We start from the raw sequence: 19515 nt of genomic DNA on the forward strand, positions 1-19515 counted from the left end.
AGCCAACATTGGTTTATGGCTCTGACATCAAACACTGCACGTACCCCTGCTCCTAAGACTTTGGTATACTGGCCGGATGTCCAGTGGTGCAGGCAACAACCTCCCTACAGTTACGAATACTGCAACATGACAATATAAGGACATCATTATTGACAGACTGGAGAAAGTGGAAACATTTATCATTATCTATTCAATATCCCATGATTTGTCAAAATGAAGGGACTAGACAGGTAAAGTCTTCATTTGAAACTGAATGACACAAACTGTGGAAGGGTCAGCTTTCAAGTTATTCAAGAACTACAGCCTGCCTGCGGCAGTCTTGAATAGCTTATCCAGCATTTTCTTAGGGCTGGTGACTGGGTATCTGGATGCTAAGAGTTTGTGTTAGACATATCCTTAAATATACATGACAGTGAAGGAGTGTACCATACAGTTTGCTTAATACTACATAGCATCTTCATTTTGGTGATGAGGGATCTTTAGTATACCAATTAAAAATAAATAAATAAAAATCAACGTGGTAACGTGAAGAACTTTCATTGTGGTTTGAATCTAGAGCCATTATGCAATTTTTTAATTTTAATTTACACTATAATTTCTTAACAGGCAAAGTGGGCTGATATGTTGTCCCTTTTCAGGAGGTCACAAGGATAAAGGTAAATACAGCACAGAGAACATGCAAACTGCACCACAAGTTTCCACCAAGCCACTTGGCTGCCAGACCTGCCCGTCTCACTTAATCTCATCTGAAGACAGATAACAAGATGTCGTTTCCTTTTCTGTTTTACCCTCATCTACCAATAATGACACAGGCAAAAGAGCTGGCTGTACTGACCACCTTTGTGGGCCTGTGTGACTCCTGGCAAAGATAGCAAAAGTAAGAGTTTTAAATGACATTTTTTATGCTTTGAATCTTTTTTATCATGGTTGCAATATTATTTACAACACGTTTTAATATAAATGAATTTTAACATTTTAGATTATTCAAAGTAGAAAAGTGTGAGATGGTTTTAACTGCATCATTAATTATTTATTTCTTGCAAGTTTGCACAGGTTTGCCTGGTTTATTTTAAATGTTAGAGGCTACATAAATGTTAAACAGAATATTTTCAGTCATCTGATGAAGTCTTTATTGATGGGACGAAAACGCTGGTGTTTAAATGCATTTATGTGTGTATACTGAAGTGTATTTGTTGGAATAAACTCTCAAATTGCTTTAAATCCACTTGATTACGTTTTTACATACCAAGGTATTTTATTGGATTATTGGTCACTTTTCAGTACCCTGCTCATAATTTCTTGCTTTCCTGGCAAAGACTGTTGAATTTTTTTGTGTTTTTCTGTACATTTTTAAAGAATACCTAGTGAACACCTTGCAATTAAAATGCTAGGATTATAATTCAGCTGCACAGTGATGCAGAATATATTAATGCAGTTAAGACCATTATCATCACATTCTTTACTGGTAAAGGCCCAGGTGTATATTTGGGAGATTCTGCAATAAGACAAACTGAATCTTGTGCATACTCAGAGCTCATACACCTGCAAGACTTCATGCAGCCCTGACAATGGAGCCTACATAGGAGCTGGCTGTTTCACTCTATATGCACCTGAATCTGATACAGAATCCTTTACAACCTCCTTTATAATTTTTTTTGTAACTTACAAGTGTTACCCATCTAATCTTCAGCCTGTTTTGCTGCTGTTGCCTCCTTCTCAACAGATTTCTCACCAATTTCTCTCTTTTCCTTCCATCTTAGACTCAAAAGGAGCAACATTTACTTTTCCCATTGTTTCTTAGAATCAAAAACTTTCTGCAACATGTGCAACTTTCTCTAAGTTAAGTAAGCACTTGAGCTTTATGTCTCCCTAATCTACTGGCTTTATGGACTCGAACACAACAGACACAATGCACATTTACTAAGCGATTTAAATAGAAAAAAAACATGCCTCCCAGGAGAATAAATGCAAAATAATATTTACAATAGTAACAGGAACTAAGTAATAGCTAAGCTGATGGAGTAATGATGAAAATGCACTCAAAGGAGAAATGCTGCCAAGAGACCGTTTCAAAGCAGTGAGCAGAACTGATGCCCACACATGCCAACACTAGATAGTAGCCTCATACCTTCTACAATGTTATGCAAGATCACTGCGGGGTTAAATGGGGAAGGGAGTACTAAGTCAGCTACAGGGGAATGGCTGGACCAACACAGTCTCACTGTTAAGTAGCACAGATGCTTAATTATTTATTTAATAAGGCTGTCCTACTGGCTTAAGGCCTATGAATACTGTGGCTAAGAGACTTGCTCTGAATTACTAAGCTGGTAAATCCACGACTGCTGGATGAAACCTGTTAGCATCCTAAAGCTTTAATTTATTGCATTAAGCAAACAGATTTATTGCTAGTGACCTTTCCCCAGAATAAGATCACAAGCAATCAAAAACTAATCTTATTGCATACCATTAATATTACAGCTTAGAATATTTTGGTATTTGTGTACTAACTTTGTTTTCTAAGATAAATTGCAATATGTACAGAATTTATCTCCGATTTGTTTAATCCTTGAAAAAATGATTATGAAAGTAGCACGTGCATGCCACAATTATTGCTGCTGACCATGTCCTGAGACAATGTGCTTGCTTATTGTCCTCTGGTTGTCATTACATTTTCTTGGCCTTCTTTTTTGGGTGCTGACTAAATACAGGTGAAGATCCCATCAGGCTGTCGTCAGAGTGTGAACTGTAGCTTCTCTCTGAACCATCTGGACTTTGTGGCATTCCTGTCTCACTCATAGCAGACATAGGTTCCTCAAAAACATCACTGCTTAGCACACCATGTCCATGTACATTCCCCTCCTCGTTCTCCTGGGGTTCCATTTTCACTTGAGTTAAATTCCAGAGAGGACTTGTATTTGTTTCTGCCCCTGCAAATCAAAAAGATGGTAGAGTAAAAAACACACGGTTGCAAAAACAAAAGAATTGATTTCTTAACAAACTGATATTAACATATTTACCTAGAAGTTAAACTGCATAATTCTAGATGAATTAATACATTAGTACTGCAGTAAACAATCTAAACAAGTTAGAGCAAGAATTACATTTTATACATAAAGACAACCATTCAATGTGATGATGGATTCTCAGAACCTGTTTCAACCTGTATTAGGAAACGCTTGTTCACACCACCTGAATTCCAGCATCAACCTCAATGCTGCTGTGAATGCTCTCCTAGATGAGTAAATGATGGAGCACCAAATGCAGTATTACAGATTCTTACAGATTTTTTGTAGTCCATACTTTTATAGTATTGTATACCATCAGTACATGAAATTATGAAGTGGATCCCCTATTTCACAATTCACTAAGAGATTGCATCCTTCTATAATTGTGGAGTTTCTTATCATTTCATTCCTTCATTCTATTACCCAGTTTTCTTCTATTATCTTCCCTTATTTTATAGATCCGAATATACTGTTACTAAGAGTCAAAGCTTTAGGAATTGTCTGCATCTCTTCTTTGGCAGCTAGTTAGACAAGTCCCCTTTACCTGCTCCTTTTCTACAGACTAAGAACAACTCCCTACTTTAATATTTTCTTCCAGCTCCTACTCTTCTTACCTTACTGAATCTCCTCCACTTACCTCTTTCATTGTATTTTCGACATTTATTCTTTTTTTTTTTCATTTGCAATCACATCTAGATCATCCTACACATTGTTAAAGGCAAATGCTGAAGTAAATCCTCATGCCTATTAATTGGCAGTAGATCCAACTAAGGAACTCCTTGCATTACTTGCTTATGGGATATTTCATATTCGTTATCCCCTTACTTCACTCCTATAAAATTTCCATCTCTTAAATTCCTTAAATTATTCTTACCAAATTTGTATAATATAAGTTGTTCTCCATACCCATATTTTTTAATTCCTTCATAAATACAATAATTGTTCATCACCTGTGTTGGTAATATACCAGTAAAACATACAACTACACATTGTCGATCTGCTGAGAAACACAGAGAGAGAGAGAGAGAGACAGGTGGGCAGTGGCAGTGATCTGCACAGGAGTCTGCCCTCTTTACCACTTTTCCTTCCCTCCTTCTTGCATCAGATGTCTAATGATATCAAGTAGATGAATGAGCATAATGTGCAGTCAAGACATCAACAACAGATGGGGCTGAATACCCAATGAAACATTTACTGCCCAGTGGTGCTATGGCCTCAAAACCTACTCCAATTTTCTCTACCAAGAATACAAAACCACCCAGAGATAACTTGCTCCAACTGAGCTTACAGCATTATCAGCAGAAAAACTACTGCTGTATCAGGTGGTTTGGTAGATATATATTAACTCAAACTGAAACAAGTACTGAAGCATGGCGACTACCACTTACTGTTAATTAGTTATCAATACGCAAGACAAACAATGTAACAATTTAGTTTGCTTGCATGAGAAATTATTATATCAAAATTCTACTCCAAAAGTGCTGTGGAGATATAAATGTAGTACAAGTGCTGCAAGTAATAGTATGGTAAACAGTGACCAATACAAGTACAAAACTGCATTACAGACCAATCCTTTTCCATTACTGCACCCAAACTCTGGTAATCCGCCCCCCACACACCTAAAATAAATTTCCTCATTATCCACTTTCACAGCACAACTCAAAATACACCTCCACCAAAAATCTGACTGCAAGTGCTATTCCACTGTACACATCATCTAACCCCCTCTTCCCCCCATACCTCTCAACCTCTTAAAGGGAGAAATCTGGACAAAGCCATAAATATTGGGGGATGAAGGCCCAAACACAGGGACAATTTTTAACTATTGCTCCTAAAAACCTAGGAAGTTGATAGAATAACAGGTTTTGCATTAGCATGATTTTCTGAAGTGTATGAAGTCTGAAACTGTCTTTAATGAACTGCCAGTGATTTGCCAAAAAAAAAACACAGTTTATGAAAGATAGACCAAAAATATGAAACAAAAATCTGGACATTCTGAGAAAATCTGCACAGTTGAGAGCTATGCTTTCTCCTCATCACTTCATCTTCAACACTGTTCTCACTTGCTGCTCATCTCCTGCAAATTACCAATAAAATGAATCCACAATTTTTTTTTGTTCTGTTAATATTTTCTCAGTGCTTCAATTGTCTGTGGAATTCTTTAGCTTATGAGATTGCTCCACTTCTGTGAATTAGTTTTTTTTTCTTCACGCAGGCTGTGCCTGCAAATGGTGTATTATGATCAGTGTACTACCTCTGTAAAGAAACTAAACTAAGAATAATAAATAAATGTTCACAAACCGAAGATTCTCCTTTAGAACTTGAAGCACAGCTGAGCGAGTCATTCTACAGCAGATCTTATTCGGAAGTACTCAACAGTCAAAACATATGGGTATGCATTACTTCCTTGGCCCCTTTACTGATGAAACTTTCCTAGCAGCTCTGATGGTTCAGGTCTAACCTTACTGGTCTTGTGGCAGATTTAACATAAAACCATCAAAGCAGACATCGAATCATTCCATCACTGGTTCTTCTGAATAAAAAATATTTTGGAAAAACAAAGGCTTCCATTGCTATAAGATATAATGTCAAGATGGCACAAGTGGACTGTGAACCTTGTAAAAAGTAAAACAGAATTTGGTACCGACGCACAATAACACAACTGCATCTGCCAAGAGTAATGTAAAAAATGTAACAGATACATACTGTATCAACAGAACTACATACGAAGGGGTCCCCCCTCCTTGGTAGGTCTATGTTTGGATTCATATTATTTTGCCTTTCCAATTCAACATTTTTTTTCTCAGAAGCCTCCACATCTGGGCGCTCATAATCTACAATGATACAAGTTGTGATACCGCACACTGCACAGACATTCTAGACATTGAGCTTGCAAGCCACTCCAACTAATGTGTGAATTAATTTCCTAAAAATCAAAGGACTATGAAACCCTTGAAACCTAAACTGTCAGAGAGTTAATACAAGAACTTACTTGTCTATGGGGAAACTTCCAAAACCACAAGCTGGACAAAAGGGATGGGTCCAAGCACAGGAGGGTAGTGAAAGGGTATTTAGGAGCACCAAGAAGTGTTCCTTTACGGGTCAACAGACATGACAAATGTGTCTGTTATATATAACATCAGGGACAGTCTTTGGTTGCTTTACAAATCTCGGTAAGAAAATCCACCATAGTGAAAAAAGCCTTAGGACAGTCAAAAGGCCAAGTACTGAACTGTCAAGCTATCAAAGAAGGCCAGATTATCAAATGTGTTGCTCAAGCAATAATGGCTGGTGTAAGCATGACTTAAGAACCAAGTGAATACAGTAACAAAAAAAAATCTGCACTGTGAATATTTTAAGAAGGGAGCACTGCAAAAAAAAAAAAAAAAAAAAAAAAAAAAACTTATGGGAAGTGCTATTTAACTGCAGCATTTTCCAAAGTGCAGAGAGCTGCCTGACAGCAACAAATACTGCTGACTGCAACCCACTTGGAAATGTTCCTTCTTCGAAACTCCATGCATCCAACTCCTATAAAATTAAAGCAGATAATGCATATCTAGAGAGAAAGCAAAACAGTAAAATCAATGCAATGGTTCAGGGGCAATTCAGAAACATTTTTGGAAGGAAATGTTATGTAGTCCTAAGGAATACCTGATCACTGTAAAGGACCAGCTAAGGTTACTTGATTGTATGACATTTGCTTGAATGCTCATTTGGTTGAGCTCCAAATGATTGAAATCAAGTGTCTGAAAGACTTCATTACAATGGAATTTCAAATCACTGAAACATCATAGAGTGAAAAGCACACCATGGAAATGTTTTTAGTAAAAGGGGCATCCTCCCATGTGGGGAACAAAGCTCTCCACTCCTCCTTAGTTAAACATACTAATTTCATGGCTGCACAGCTGGAGAGAATAAAAAATATCACACAAGGAATAACTGTCAGCTCGCAAACAGAAACCGCACCACCAATCGTTAGTGTAGGCAACAACAATCATCAGAGAAAGCTTCTTCATATTCTATTTGTGTATTTCGGAGCTAGGTGTAACTATGTCACATTCAATGAAATGGATTTCCAGTCAAATGGCCATTAAGCTAAAAGATCTTTCAATCACACTGACTTGCCACTCAACAAAACTGATATTCAGCCAAATGACAGGCGTTCCATATACAACGCTCAACAACATATGAAGCTATAGTATAATGTGCCCTTGGTGCTGGGAGTTAAAACATTGCACTGTGTTAAATGCAGTATAAGCAGCTGCTTGTAAATACATCCTTCCATGGCTTTTAGTGGACACAGGAAAAGTACAGTTTTGTACCTACCATAAATGTAGATGTCTGATAGGTATGCATCTGCAGTCCTTACATATGGGTTTGTCCTGCCTCAGGCAGCCCTTTGGTCGGCCGGATTCCAAAGTCTGGGTCCGGCGTCAGCTGATGTCGCCCCTTTCCCGACGTCAGAGCGCCTGGGATATAAAAGCGTCAGCCGACGCCATCTTCCTCAGTGTTTCTTGCCCCAGATGTCAGTTGCCCTCTAAGTAAGGCTAAATTTGGAGAAATGAAAAAATTCCAAACATGCACAGTAATAAAAAACAAATACACCACAAAAGATAACCCCAGCTAGCTAAAATGAGGGATATGTACCCATAGTATATCATAGAGGGGTAGGAGGGAGGGAAAACCTGACTGCAGATGCATACCTATCGGACATCTACATTTATGGTAGGTACAAAACTGTACTATGTCCTTCAAGGATGCATCTGCAGTCCTTACATATGGGTAGAGTACCATAGCCCAGCTGGGGGTGGTAGGAACTAAGAAAAGGATGGTGTAGCTATCATGCCCTGCAGGACTGCACTAGCAAAGCCTGCTCTGGATCTGGAATATAAGGGCAAATTGTAATGCTTGGAAAATGTATGCACGGAGCTCCATGTAGCAGCTTCTAAAATGTCCTTTGTAGCCACCCCTCTTAAGAAGGCTGTGGAGGTGGCTGTTGCTCTGGTGGAATGAGGCCTTATGTTCACTGGCACAGCTTTTCCATGAAAAGAGTAACAGAACCGAATGCAATTTCCTATCCATTTTGAAATTGTCTGTTTGGAAATTGCTTTTCCTTGTACACCAGCAGCATATGCTACAAAGAGTTGGTCAGTTTTTCTGTAAGTCTTAGTTCTGTCCAAGTAGTAGCGCAACTGTCTGTGGGTGTCCAAAGTATGCAGAAGTTTTTCTCCTTTATTTTGTGGATTTGGAAAGAAGGTCGGCAGGTGAATAGCTTGGTTCAGTGAGACCCTGGATACCACCTTTGGCATGAATGAAGGATTGGTTCTCAAAGAGACTCTGTCCTGATGAAAAATGAGAAAAGGCTGTACTGCCATGGGGGCCTGTAACTCAGATACTCTTCTTGCTGAGGTTATGGCCAGAAGGAAGGCAGTCTTCCAAGATAGGAATTGTAGCTCTGAAGATGCTGCTGGTTCAAATGGAGGAAGAGTTAATTTTTCCAACATGAAGTTAAGGTCCCATGTAGGCACTGGAGGTTTCCTTGGAGGGTTGATGTTTTTTATCCCTCTTAGAAACTGCCTTAGTAGAGGATGAGAGAATACAGGTGGATCAGTGTTGTACTCTGCTGAAATTGCTTAAGCATTAATTTTAATAGAGGAGTAAGAAAGGCCATAATGGAGCATTTCAGCCAAGTATTCCAGAATATGTGGAATGCTCATGACTGTCGGATCTTGACCCTTTGTGGTGTTCCAGGTACGAAATCTTTTCCATTTTGCTGAATATGCTTTTCTTGTGGAAGGACGCCGGGCTTCCATGATGATATCCTGTACCGTTTTGGATAGTTTATCCTGGGGAGGAATCAAGGTATTTTCCAGGCTGTCAGCTGTAAGGTTTTGAGGCTGGAGTGCAGAGTCTTGTAATTGTGTTGTGTCAGTAGAAGTGGCCATTGTGGAAGAGGCCAAGGTTTCGTGCGTGACATGCTTCTTAACAGTGGGTACCAGTGTTGTCTTGGCCAGTCCAGGGGTATCAGAATTACCTTTGGTTGCTCTGTCCTGATCTTCAGTAAGACCTTGGCCATCAGTGGCAGCGGTGGGAATGCATATACTGTTAGAGTATTCCAGCTGAAGGAGAGGGTGTCCACTTTCCATGCTTGAGGATGGTATGTCCTTGTGCAGAATTTCCTCAGTTGATGGTTGTTGTGGGAGGCAAAAAGGTCCATGTCCGGCCTTCCCCATGACTTTGTTATCTGGAGAAAGATATCTGGGTGCAACATCCATTCGTGTGGATCCATGATGTTTCTACTCAGGCTGTCCGCCAGTACATTGTCTTTTCCTGGTACGAACTGGGATTGTAGCTCTATATTGAGTTTTAAGGAAAGTTCCCATAGATTCATTGCCAGCCTGCAAAGAGGGTATGAATGGGTACCCCCTTGCTTGTTTATGTACCACATAACTGTGGCATTGTCTGTCTTTATTAACAGGTGACCTTGGTGCAGGAAGTGCTTGAAGGCCTCGATGGAATGTATCACTGCCAGCATTTCCTTTTGGTTGATGTGCAGATGCAATTCTTTTTGTGCCCATTGTCCTTGAATGCATCTGCCCTCCATGTGTGCTCCCCATCCATGATCTGAGGCATCCGTTGTAATGGTTTGGCTGGTATGTGGCTTGCTGAAAGGCAGGCCCATGTTTGACTGGCTTGCTTTTGCCCACCACAGGAATTCCTTTTGAAGGCATGGAATGAGGGGGATCAGAGATTCTAGGCTGTGACTGTGCTGAGACCATAGACTCCTTAGGTACCATTGTAGTTTCCTCATATGCAGCCTTGCTTGTGGAATCAGAAGTATGCAAGATGCCATGTAACCCAGGGCCTGCAGGATTTTCCTTGCAGTTAGCTGGGTTTGTGTTGTCAGATTCCTGAAATAATCCGGTAGTTGTGCTTGTTTTTCTTCTGTGAGAAAAGCCATCTGGGTGTTTGTATCCAGTTTTGCACCCAGGAAAATTATTCGTTGGGATGGAACAAGTCTTGATTTCTGAATGTTGACTGTGTATCCCAAGGCCTGTAGTAGTCGGATGGCATAGTTTAAGTGTTTTGCCAGTGTTTGCTGGCTGTCCGCTTGTATGAGGCAGTCGTCCAGGTATGGGTATATTTGAATCCCCTGAAGTCTGCAATGTGCAATTACTGATGCCAGGCATTTCGTGAATACTCTGGGCGCAGTAGATAAGCCAAATGGCAATGCTGAGAATTGATAATGCTCTGAACCTGCAAGAAATCTGAGGTGTCTTCTGCAACTTTGTCTGATAGGGACATGCAGGTATGCCTCCTTGAGGTCTAGAGGTACCAGCCATGACCCCTTGCCCAGCATGGGAAGGAGTTGCTGTAAGGTCAGCATTTTGAATTTTGGCACAATGAGGTAAGTATTCAGTGCAGACAAGTCCAGAATAGGCCTCCATTGCTTTTCTTTTCTTGGAACTAGGAAAAGTCTGGAATAAAATCCTTGGCCTTGTTCTGTGAGAGGAACCCTCTCTATTGCTTTCATTTGTAGTAGTTTGGAAATTTGTTTTAAAGCCTCTGCCCTTTGGTTTGGTGGCAGGTTCGGCATGCCTTGTCTTGTTGGTAATGTATGAAAGTGGAACCTGTATCCTTTGTCTATTATTTGCAGTGTCCATTTGTCTTTTGTAATACTGTGCCAATTTTTTGAAAATAAAGATAGCTTTCCGCCCAAAGGTGCTTCCAATTGAGACCTGGTTGGCGGGGACAAAGTCAAGTCATTGAGATGGTCCTTGTGTAGTAGTTGTAGGCCCTGCAGTACCTCTCTGGTTAGGAGCCTGCCACTGACGCCCTCTGTAGGAACCCCGAGCTTGCCCTCTACCTCTGGCACGTCTGTTTCTACCTCTTTGAGATCTGTCTGTGTCCGGAAAGGACCAATTCTTAGAAGGCCAATTTCTGCTGAATCTTGGTGGCTGGACCTGGAGAAAATCTTTGACTGTTTGTACTGATTTAGCCTTTTCCTCAAATTTCTTTAAGACCTCTTGAGCCGAGGAGCCAAATAACTTTTGTTTTTCCAGCGGAGCATCCAGTAGCTTAGCTTTAACATGGTCTGGCAGAGTTTGTTCCTTCAGCCAAGCATGTCTACGTATGACTGCACCTGTCATTGCTGGCCTACATGAAGCTTCCAATGCATCATAACCACACTGCAAGAAATGGTTGCTAACCTGTTGAGAGTTATGTACCAGATCCTGAAGTGCCTTGAGATCTAGGGGTTCAGGTGAAGAAAGTTTTTTATGCAATTCATCTAACAAATACTCTTGGTACTGTATCATATGGAATTGACAATTTAATGCCCTCATAGAAAGAGTAGAAGAAGTATACACTTTTTTACCCCATCTCTCTAAAGCCCTGGACTCCCTTTCAGAAGGAAGAGGATTTTTTGTAGTGGTGGTTGCAACCCCTTTAGGGCCCTGAGAAATAGTTTCTGGGTCAGCAGAGTGGCCCTTGTAAAGGAAATGATGTGAGTCCGGGACCCTGTAGTACCTATCGGGCTTGATAGGAGCCGGAGGAAGGGAGTCTGGAAAAGAACTAAGTACACATCATCAATGACATTTAAAACAGGAGGAATAGCCAAAGGTCTATGCTGAGGTAAATGCAAAAAAGTCCTTAACCTCTTTCTGGAATCAGAGAATTCCTGGCCCTGCCATTTGAAATGCTCTCTCATGGAGTGAAGTGTCTCCCCAAAGGACAACTCTTCTGGAGGAGAGGCCGAGGGAATAGATTCCTCTGCATCAGAATCCTCGTAGGCCATAAAAGCCTCCTCCTGGTAGTCTGATAGAGCAGAGTCATCTGAGGCCTCATCAGAAGACTGGGGGTCTGTGTGCTCAACCCTGGGCCTTTTGTCTAGAGGAGGTTGAGAGCCCCTGTCCAGATGGGGCTGAGAGCCCCTAATTAAGGAAATAAGGTCCTCAGCTAGACTTAAAATCTGTGAACCTGAAGTGGATCCCTGAGGAATAGCCTTGGGAGGGAGAGATTTTGGCTGTTTAGCAGCTTTAGTACGGGTAAATGCCTTAATGGACATGGATGCAGGAAGCCTGGCTGCCCCACATGCTGGAGTGGCTTTGTCTAGAGGGATGGTGTCGGTTGTCTCCAGAGCACCAGTTTCAGAGGGGAATTCTATGACCGACTCAGAGGAGGCCTCCGGGACCGAGGTTGTCAGTTGTGCGGTTTCGTCGGTCGGAAGCACCAAGGATTCCGTTTCAGCAGAAACCGAGACACTCGTGGTAGGCTTAGCCGTGGTTTCGGCCGAAACCACGGACCGCGTGTGTCGGTCCTTGTCCTTCCGTTTTTTTGGTTAAATGAGTAGTCGGAAGCTCCGACAGCATCTTGTAACAGTAACTATCCCCAAAAAATTCCTCTGCAAACTCCGACCGACGCCTAAGAGTGCGTCTATTGAAGGATGCACAGGCTGCGCAGGCCGAGACGTCGTGGTCTGGGCCTAGGCAGGGGAGGCAGTAAGAGTGGAAATCCTTATGAGGTATTTGTTTCCCACAAGTTAAACAATTATTAACTTTAACTGTTTGATCTGACATCGGCTGAGGCAAGAAAGAGTCCCCAACGGGGTACTTAGCTTTTTGAAGTCTTCGGTTAGCTGAAATTACAGGAGCTGGCCGACTGGCACTTGTGAACTGCTTCTGCTTTGGGCACTGCGCGGCAAGAAAGACTGAGGAAGATGGCGTCGGCTGACGCTTTTATATCCCAGGCACTCTGACGTCGGAAAAGGGGCGACATCAGCCGACGCCGGACCCAGACTTTGGAATCCGGCCGACCGAAGGGCTGCCTGAGGCAGGACAACCCATATGTGAGGACTGCAGATGCATCCTTGAAGGATATCAGATTCGACAATTACAACTAAGGTTTGAAATTATAAGATGGACATCCATAATTTTTAAAATCCACATTTATGTAACAGCATAATAAACCCCTGCCAGTATTTTACATATCTTTTCTCAAACTGACTTTGATGCAGTGACTGAATGGGATATGTACAGTGAAGTCTATACTGCCATCTGCTGATCTGCAGAATTCTGTATGAGATAATCTGCTACATTACATCCAGGCGAAGCTGTCATCTGTTCCTCATTTCATATAATACCCCTGCGTTTTGCATTGCCTCATATTTTCGTTCTATTCCTTGTAAAATGAGTGTTTTTCCTGCAAATTGTTGAGGATCACAGTCACTAAATAATGACAGGCATTCATATTTCAGACTTCATTATCATTAGAAAATGCATGCTAATGCAAATCCTGTTATTGTAACAGCTAAGTATGTAAGAGCAGTATTTAAAATTTTGTCCCCCTCCATGGGCTTTTTTTCTCAAGTGCGTCTATGAATCTTTTTAGAATGGATTGTGTTCAGCAAAGTTGCAGAGACGAAACATGGGATGGAAACCTTCCATTGCCTTTTGGAGCAAAATATCAGTAGTAGTGAATATAGTAACAGTGACAAAAAAAAAAAGAGTTAGAAGTGAGATTTTTAGAAAAAGGTAGGAGCAAATTACATAGAAAAGAAATGGGAATTAAGGGAACACTAATGTTTTAGAGGAGGAATGAGATTCAAGTCAAGCCAGGAATTGAATAAGCTATGACACATAACACACGCACGCAGGTCACTCCACAACAAGTATAAGTATGACTCTGTCACTGTACATGTGGGTATGAATGACTTGAGACGCACCTCCCTGGACTACATAAGAAGAGACATGGAGGAGCTCTCGGATTATGTGGCCCAGGCAGGTATGACCCTAGCCCTGAGTAGCATCCTACCGTTGCCCAGAATGATACCGCAGTACAAGCAGAAAATGAGTGACTTCAACAACTGGCTAAGTTTCTGGTGTCATTCTAAGGGGATCCAATATCTGTCTGCTTGGGATGACATGACTGACAAACCTCGATGCTTTGTCAGAGATGGCCTGCATCTGTCATCCCTGGGTTTCTGGATACTTGCTAAAGCTCTTGCCACCCCTATAGTGCCTTTTTAGGCGATGTTCCAAAGACCAAATTACCACAATAACAGCTACAAAAAAATGCAATCTGAGGGTCATGCTGCTCAAATGCTGGAAGTCTAAATCTCAAAATGCACTTGCTCGAAGCACTCCACAAAATGGAGAACATCGATATTTGTGCTGTAACTGAGGCCTGGTTTAAAGCAGCAGAAAGCACCCCTGCACTATTAGACTATAACTCATTCTACACCTTTCGGCCCCAGAACATGGAGCGAAGCTCTAAAGGCAGTGGTGTCTACATATTCATAAAGGATATGCACACCTCCAGACTAGTAGCCCAGCATAATGCATCGGAGAGACTTCGGGTACAACTAACATTGGGTAAGACAGTGATTCAGGTCATAGCATGCTATAGGTCCCCAACCATGTCCCAAGACTCTCACTCTACGTTCCTAAGCACCCTGGAAACTATTAGGTCCAACCCAACACTCTCATACTAGGTGACTTCAACTACCCCTCCATCAACTGGGAAAACTACTCATGCACCAATACACTGGCCCAACGCTTCCTGGAATTCATCAATTCCAATGCCCTGGACCAGCTCAATCTTACCCCCACTAGAGGAAGCAACATTTTTGACCTAGTTAGTACTAACATGGGCAACCGTTGCTCTACACCAATAGTCAATCCCTGGTTAGATCTAACCACAAACTAATCACCATGGAAATCCACATCTCACCCACACCCCCCGCAAAGTTATCCACCATGAAAAACTTCTCCAAAGCTGACTTTGGGCTCCTAAAAACAGAGGTAGCTAACTTCACAGCACCCAAGTCAATGAAAAATAGATGCAGGACCGCTGAATCTTACACCAATGCACTGTACGAACATGTACATAAATGCATGGAAGTAGCCATTCCCAACAGAACCAAGATGCTCTCCTCCAAAAAAAAGGAAGTCAATCTGGTGGTCCCCAGCCATTAATAAACTCTACAACAGAAGGAAGAAACTGTTGCTGAAAAAAGGTGAAGTCCCAAGACTGGAAAAACTCCCTTATTAACCTCAACAAAAAAGTGAGATCCCTCATCAAAACCTCTAAAGCCAGCTATGAAGGCAGAATTGTGGCAAACACTAAAAACAACCGCAAAGTCTTATATAGTTATATCAAAAATCATCACGGCAATACCCAGGTTTGCTCTGAGTTACTGCACAATGGTACTTCCTATACTGAGCCAACAGATATTGCCAACATACTGGCCGACAGATTCAGTGCCAGCTTTACCCCCCCCCAAAGGACCAATCACAATACCGGAGGAATGCCAGGCACCCAGCATTACTGCGGCACAGGTTAAAGCTGCATTGTCCAAGGCCAAGAATACAGCTTCCATGGGACCCAACAATATGCCTGGATGTGTTCTACATGAACTACAAAGTGAACTGGCACCACACCTGTGTGCCCTATTCAATCACAGCCTCACCTCAGGCTTTTGTCCCTACTGAATGGTGCACTGCTACAGTCATCCCACTCCATAAAGGGGGAGTGACTACAGACCCTGGGAATTATCGCCCCATTAGCCTGACGAGTCTGATATGTAAGGCTATAAAGCACATCATCATGGACCTAATTAACAAGGATATAGGGACTCTCCAAACTTCAGATCCCACGCAATTTGGTTTTGTGAACGGTAGATCATGCCTGCTCAACCTGGTTGACTTCTTTGAGGCAGTTCACACAGCCTACCTCAATCTGGCCAAGGCTTTTGATACCATTCCTCACTCAAAAATTACTGATAAACTCACCAAACTAGGCGAGTTGCAAATTGGCTCACAGATAGAGCCCACAGTGTGAAAGCAGCAGACTCCAAGTCAGACTGCTGACCAGTTACAAGTGGGAGTCCCACAGGGATCGGTCCTGGGTCCTCTCCTGTTTGGCATCTACTTCTCAGAAGTCCAGCCCAACATGGAGGGGACTCTGGCTGACCAAGTTCACAGCCGACTGCAAGCTGGGAGCCATTATTATCTCCCCAAGTGATATAGACATCCTACAGAAAAGGCCTCACTGAGACCAATGACTGGTGTTGAAACCATGGCCTTAAGCTTAATGCCAAAAATGCATCGTCATCCCCTTTGGGAAAAACTCAGTTCCCACTAATTACCACATTAATGGGACTCCAAAGAACACTGAAGGCGTTATAAGAGATCTGGGGACACAGGTTGGCAGCAACATCTCCTTCGACCATGACATTGCCATTGTGGTCAGTAAGTCCTTCTATGTGGTACATCTCATTACCACATCTCATTAGCAAGGGTTTTGCATCCAGGAAGAAAGAGGTCATCATCTCTCTCTACTCTTCCCTCATTAGGCCAATCATTGAGTATAATGCCCCATTTGGCATTACCTTACTAGACTCGTGCAATAGCTGGAAAGGCCACAAAAGTACCTCACGAAGAGGATCCTAGGCCTTAAACACATGTTATACATGGACAGACTCAAAAAACTCCAGCTAATCTCTCTCTCATATCTTCTACTAAGAGACGAATTCTGCTGGACTTACAAAGCCACGTCTTAACCAGCTCTGTTAGAAATGCTACATTTAAAGAAATGGGTGGGGTCTGATAAAAAATTATACGAGTTTTTATCATACACTGAAACCACCACTAATTTTTTGCACTTTACTAGCAGTGTATCCAAGAACATTTTATGTTATTTGGATGTGTCAATAGAAAAGTTTGACAAGGGGAAAATTAAATCTAAGATTTTTCGCAAATGTACTTATTCAAATTCCTTTTTACATTTTAATAGTTCCCATCCCATGTTTCAGAAAAAGAGCCTGGTGAGGGGGCAATACATCCGAGCTAGTAGGATGACCTCCTCTGACTGTGATTTTGAATTAGAATGTGACTTCCTCGAACTTCTTTTTAGGGAAAAAGGGTACCCTATTGATTTTTTACATGACATTAGAATTGACATTGTTTCTAACAGCGGTACAAAATTCTACCCTATTTTAGGGTTGGGTAGTGTTAATAGTAGTCAACAGGACCAGGCTGTGAAGGAAACATTAGACATGGCTGAGAACCATAGGGCTTTTATTATTGAGTACAATACTGATGTTTTCCATTGCAATAGGATCTGTGAATGGGGGTGGTAAACGTAAAAGAACGTACCATTGTGGGGCTTGCTCCCAATGCCAATATATTGCACATTGTGAATGGGTTTATATACCTAGCAGAGATAGGAAGATAAGCAGTCAGTTATACTTTTAAGTATAACAGTGAAAGAGTGGTCTACTTGGCCGTCTGTTCCCCCTCTGGTGCATTTTATATTGGTAAGACGGAGCGGAAGATTAGAAGACGTATTTATGAACACACCTATGAGATTAAGACAAAAAATGAGAAAAATGCCCTGTTTAAACATTCCCTGGGCTGCTTACAGGCACCGTTTAACTTCTTTATTCTTTTACAGGTACAAGTGGACCACAGGGGTGGACACTGGGAAAACCTGTTGGAATATAGGGAGCTCTAGTGGCAGGTCACCCTAGATGCAGGAAGAAATCCAGGTTTAAACGAAAACATTAACACTGCCCCACTTTTAAAGTTAAGGGCTGCAAAACTTTAATGTGAACACTTCTACTGATGTACTTTATTCGCCTCATTATACACTTCAGTTTTTTATGTCATCTATAAGAGGATTTTATTATATATATTGTTGTGTTTTTAGCAATGACTTATTAATTCATAGGCCAGTAGGTGGTGGTATTGTATGTTTTTTATACACCTATATTTTATGCATACATACATGTTTTTTATATTTAAGTTATTCTAGAAGTCTATTTATTTAACAATGTCTTTTACAACAATAATATCTATTAAAAAATAATTTTTAAGTTCCTACAGAGGTAACTAAAATTGTTTTTAAGAAGTGTTAGGGTAAATTCAAAGAATGTGTTTGTGGATAGAGTCTCCAACCACCAAGTGTTTTATTTGTTTAATCAATTAATTTACTTATTTAAATAATTAATTACTTTACTGAATGATGTTTATGATAGGTACATCTTTCAGCCTACAAGTATTTAAAGAATAGGAAAGGCCTTTTGCTGTATTTAGTTCTCATGAAGTCGATGTTCTATAGACGAAAACGTGTGACATTGGTAGCGTTAATAAAGTGAATTTTGATAGTATTCTACTATCTCTGGTTGTGATCTCCGTTCTTTTCGCCTTGGATTTTGGATTATTTGGTTTGGTTGGCGGAAATTCTCCAGTGTTTCTGATTACATTTAAAGAAATCCCAATCCCTCCACACTACATGCTCCAGAAACCTCAAATTCATTACCACAATCAACAGAAAGTACAGCTATGTACACTTACTATAAATGTAGATGTTCGAGTGTATTCATTGTTGCAGTCATCACACTTGGGTTATCTGCCTGCATGTAGACCTCAGTCGACCTCAGTCGGCTCGAATACCAGAGTCTTTGGATTTCGGCATCGGATGCTGTCGCCTCTTCCATGACGTCAGGTCGTCGGGGGTATAAAACATGCAGCCGACGCCATTACATCAGTTTTTCTTGCCCCAAATGTCAGGAGCCCCCAAAACAGGAAGCTATTACATGGTGTGGAACACATTCAGCAAAAAGTAAATACCCCTGCCATAAAAGATGGCCATAAAGAGGATAGGTAGAAAGGATAGAAAAAGCCAGGGGGCTGGGGGGAGGGAAACCAAGACTGCACCAGTGAATACACTTGAACATCTACATTTACGGTAAGTGTACACAACTGTACTATGTTCTTTGTGTTTCACTGTTGCAGTCATCACACTGGGGTTGATTCCCAAGGGTCTACAATATAATCGCGAAAGCTGTCTTTCGCAAATACATGTTCATCGACGCAAATGATGAAGAATGAGTACAGCGAAGTACCAAAAAAGCGAAATGAAGAACGCCAAACACATTCCCGGAAGTAACAGCGCCATACAGGTAAAGTAAACCTAACTGTACAAACCTTACCTAAAACACTTTTTCAAATGTTTTTGCAGGGGCGCAAGCCCCCCTGCACCCCCACCCCCTACTTCTTATATATACCAGCTCCGAGACTGCACTACAGTGGGGAAAAGGATTCATTTCCTCATCCCCACGATCACCCTGCTGGCCAAGAAAATCCGTTCTGCATTCTCCATTTCGCTCTTTTGGTACTTCGCTGTTCTCGTTCTTCGACGTATGTGTCGATGAACATGTATTCGCGGAAGACAGCTTTCGTGATTCTGATATAGACCTGATTCCCAAAGCTGAGGAAGGGTGGAGGCAGTCAAGAAGTGTTAGGGCTGGCTAGCAGGCCTTGTAAGACTGCTGTAGCAAATCTAGCTCTGGATTTAGAAAAAATAGGTAAGTGGCAATGCTTGATGAAGGTGTGTACAGAACTCCAGGTTGCAGCTTCCAGGATGTCCCTGGTAGGGACTACCCTGAGAAATGCTGTAGAGGTTGAAGTAACTATAGTGGAATGAGTTCTGACCCCCACAGGGGTAG

General features: G+C 41.5%; 1 protein-coding gene across 1 annotated transcript in view; it reads right to left on the bottom strand.

Moving 5' to 3' along the window:
• Positions 1-1005: 1005 nt before the first annotated feature.
• Positions 1006-19515, bottom strand: part of SUPT7L (SPT7 like, STAGA complex subunit gamma) — a 562956-nt gene continuing 544446 nt past the window's right edge. The window contains exon 4 of the mRNA XM_044085093.1: positions 1006-2927. Coding sequence (XP_043941028.1) covers positions 2665-2927 — 263 coding nt within the window. The 3' untranslated portion in view covers positions 1006-2664. The remainder of the gene's footprint in view (positions 2928-19515) is intronic.

Source organism: Protopterus annectens, chromosome 1.part1, assembly GCF_019279795.1.
Source record: "Protopterus annectens isolate FY-2018-M chromosome 1.part1, PAN1.0, whole genome shotgun sequence".
Lineage (NCBI taxonomy): Eukaryota > Metazoa > Chordata > Ceratodontiformes > Protopteridae > Protopterus > Protopterus annectens.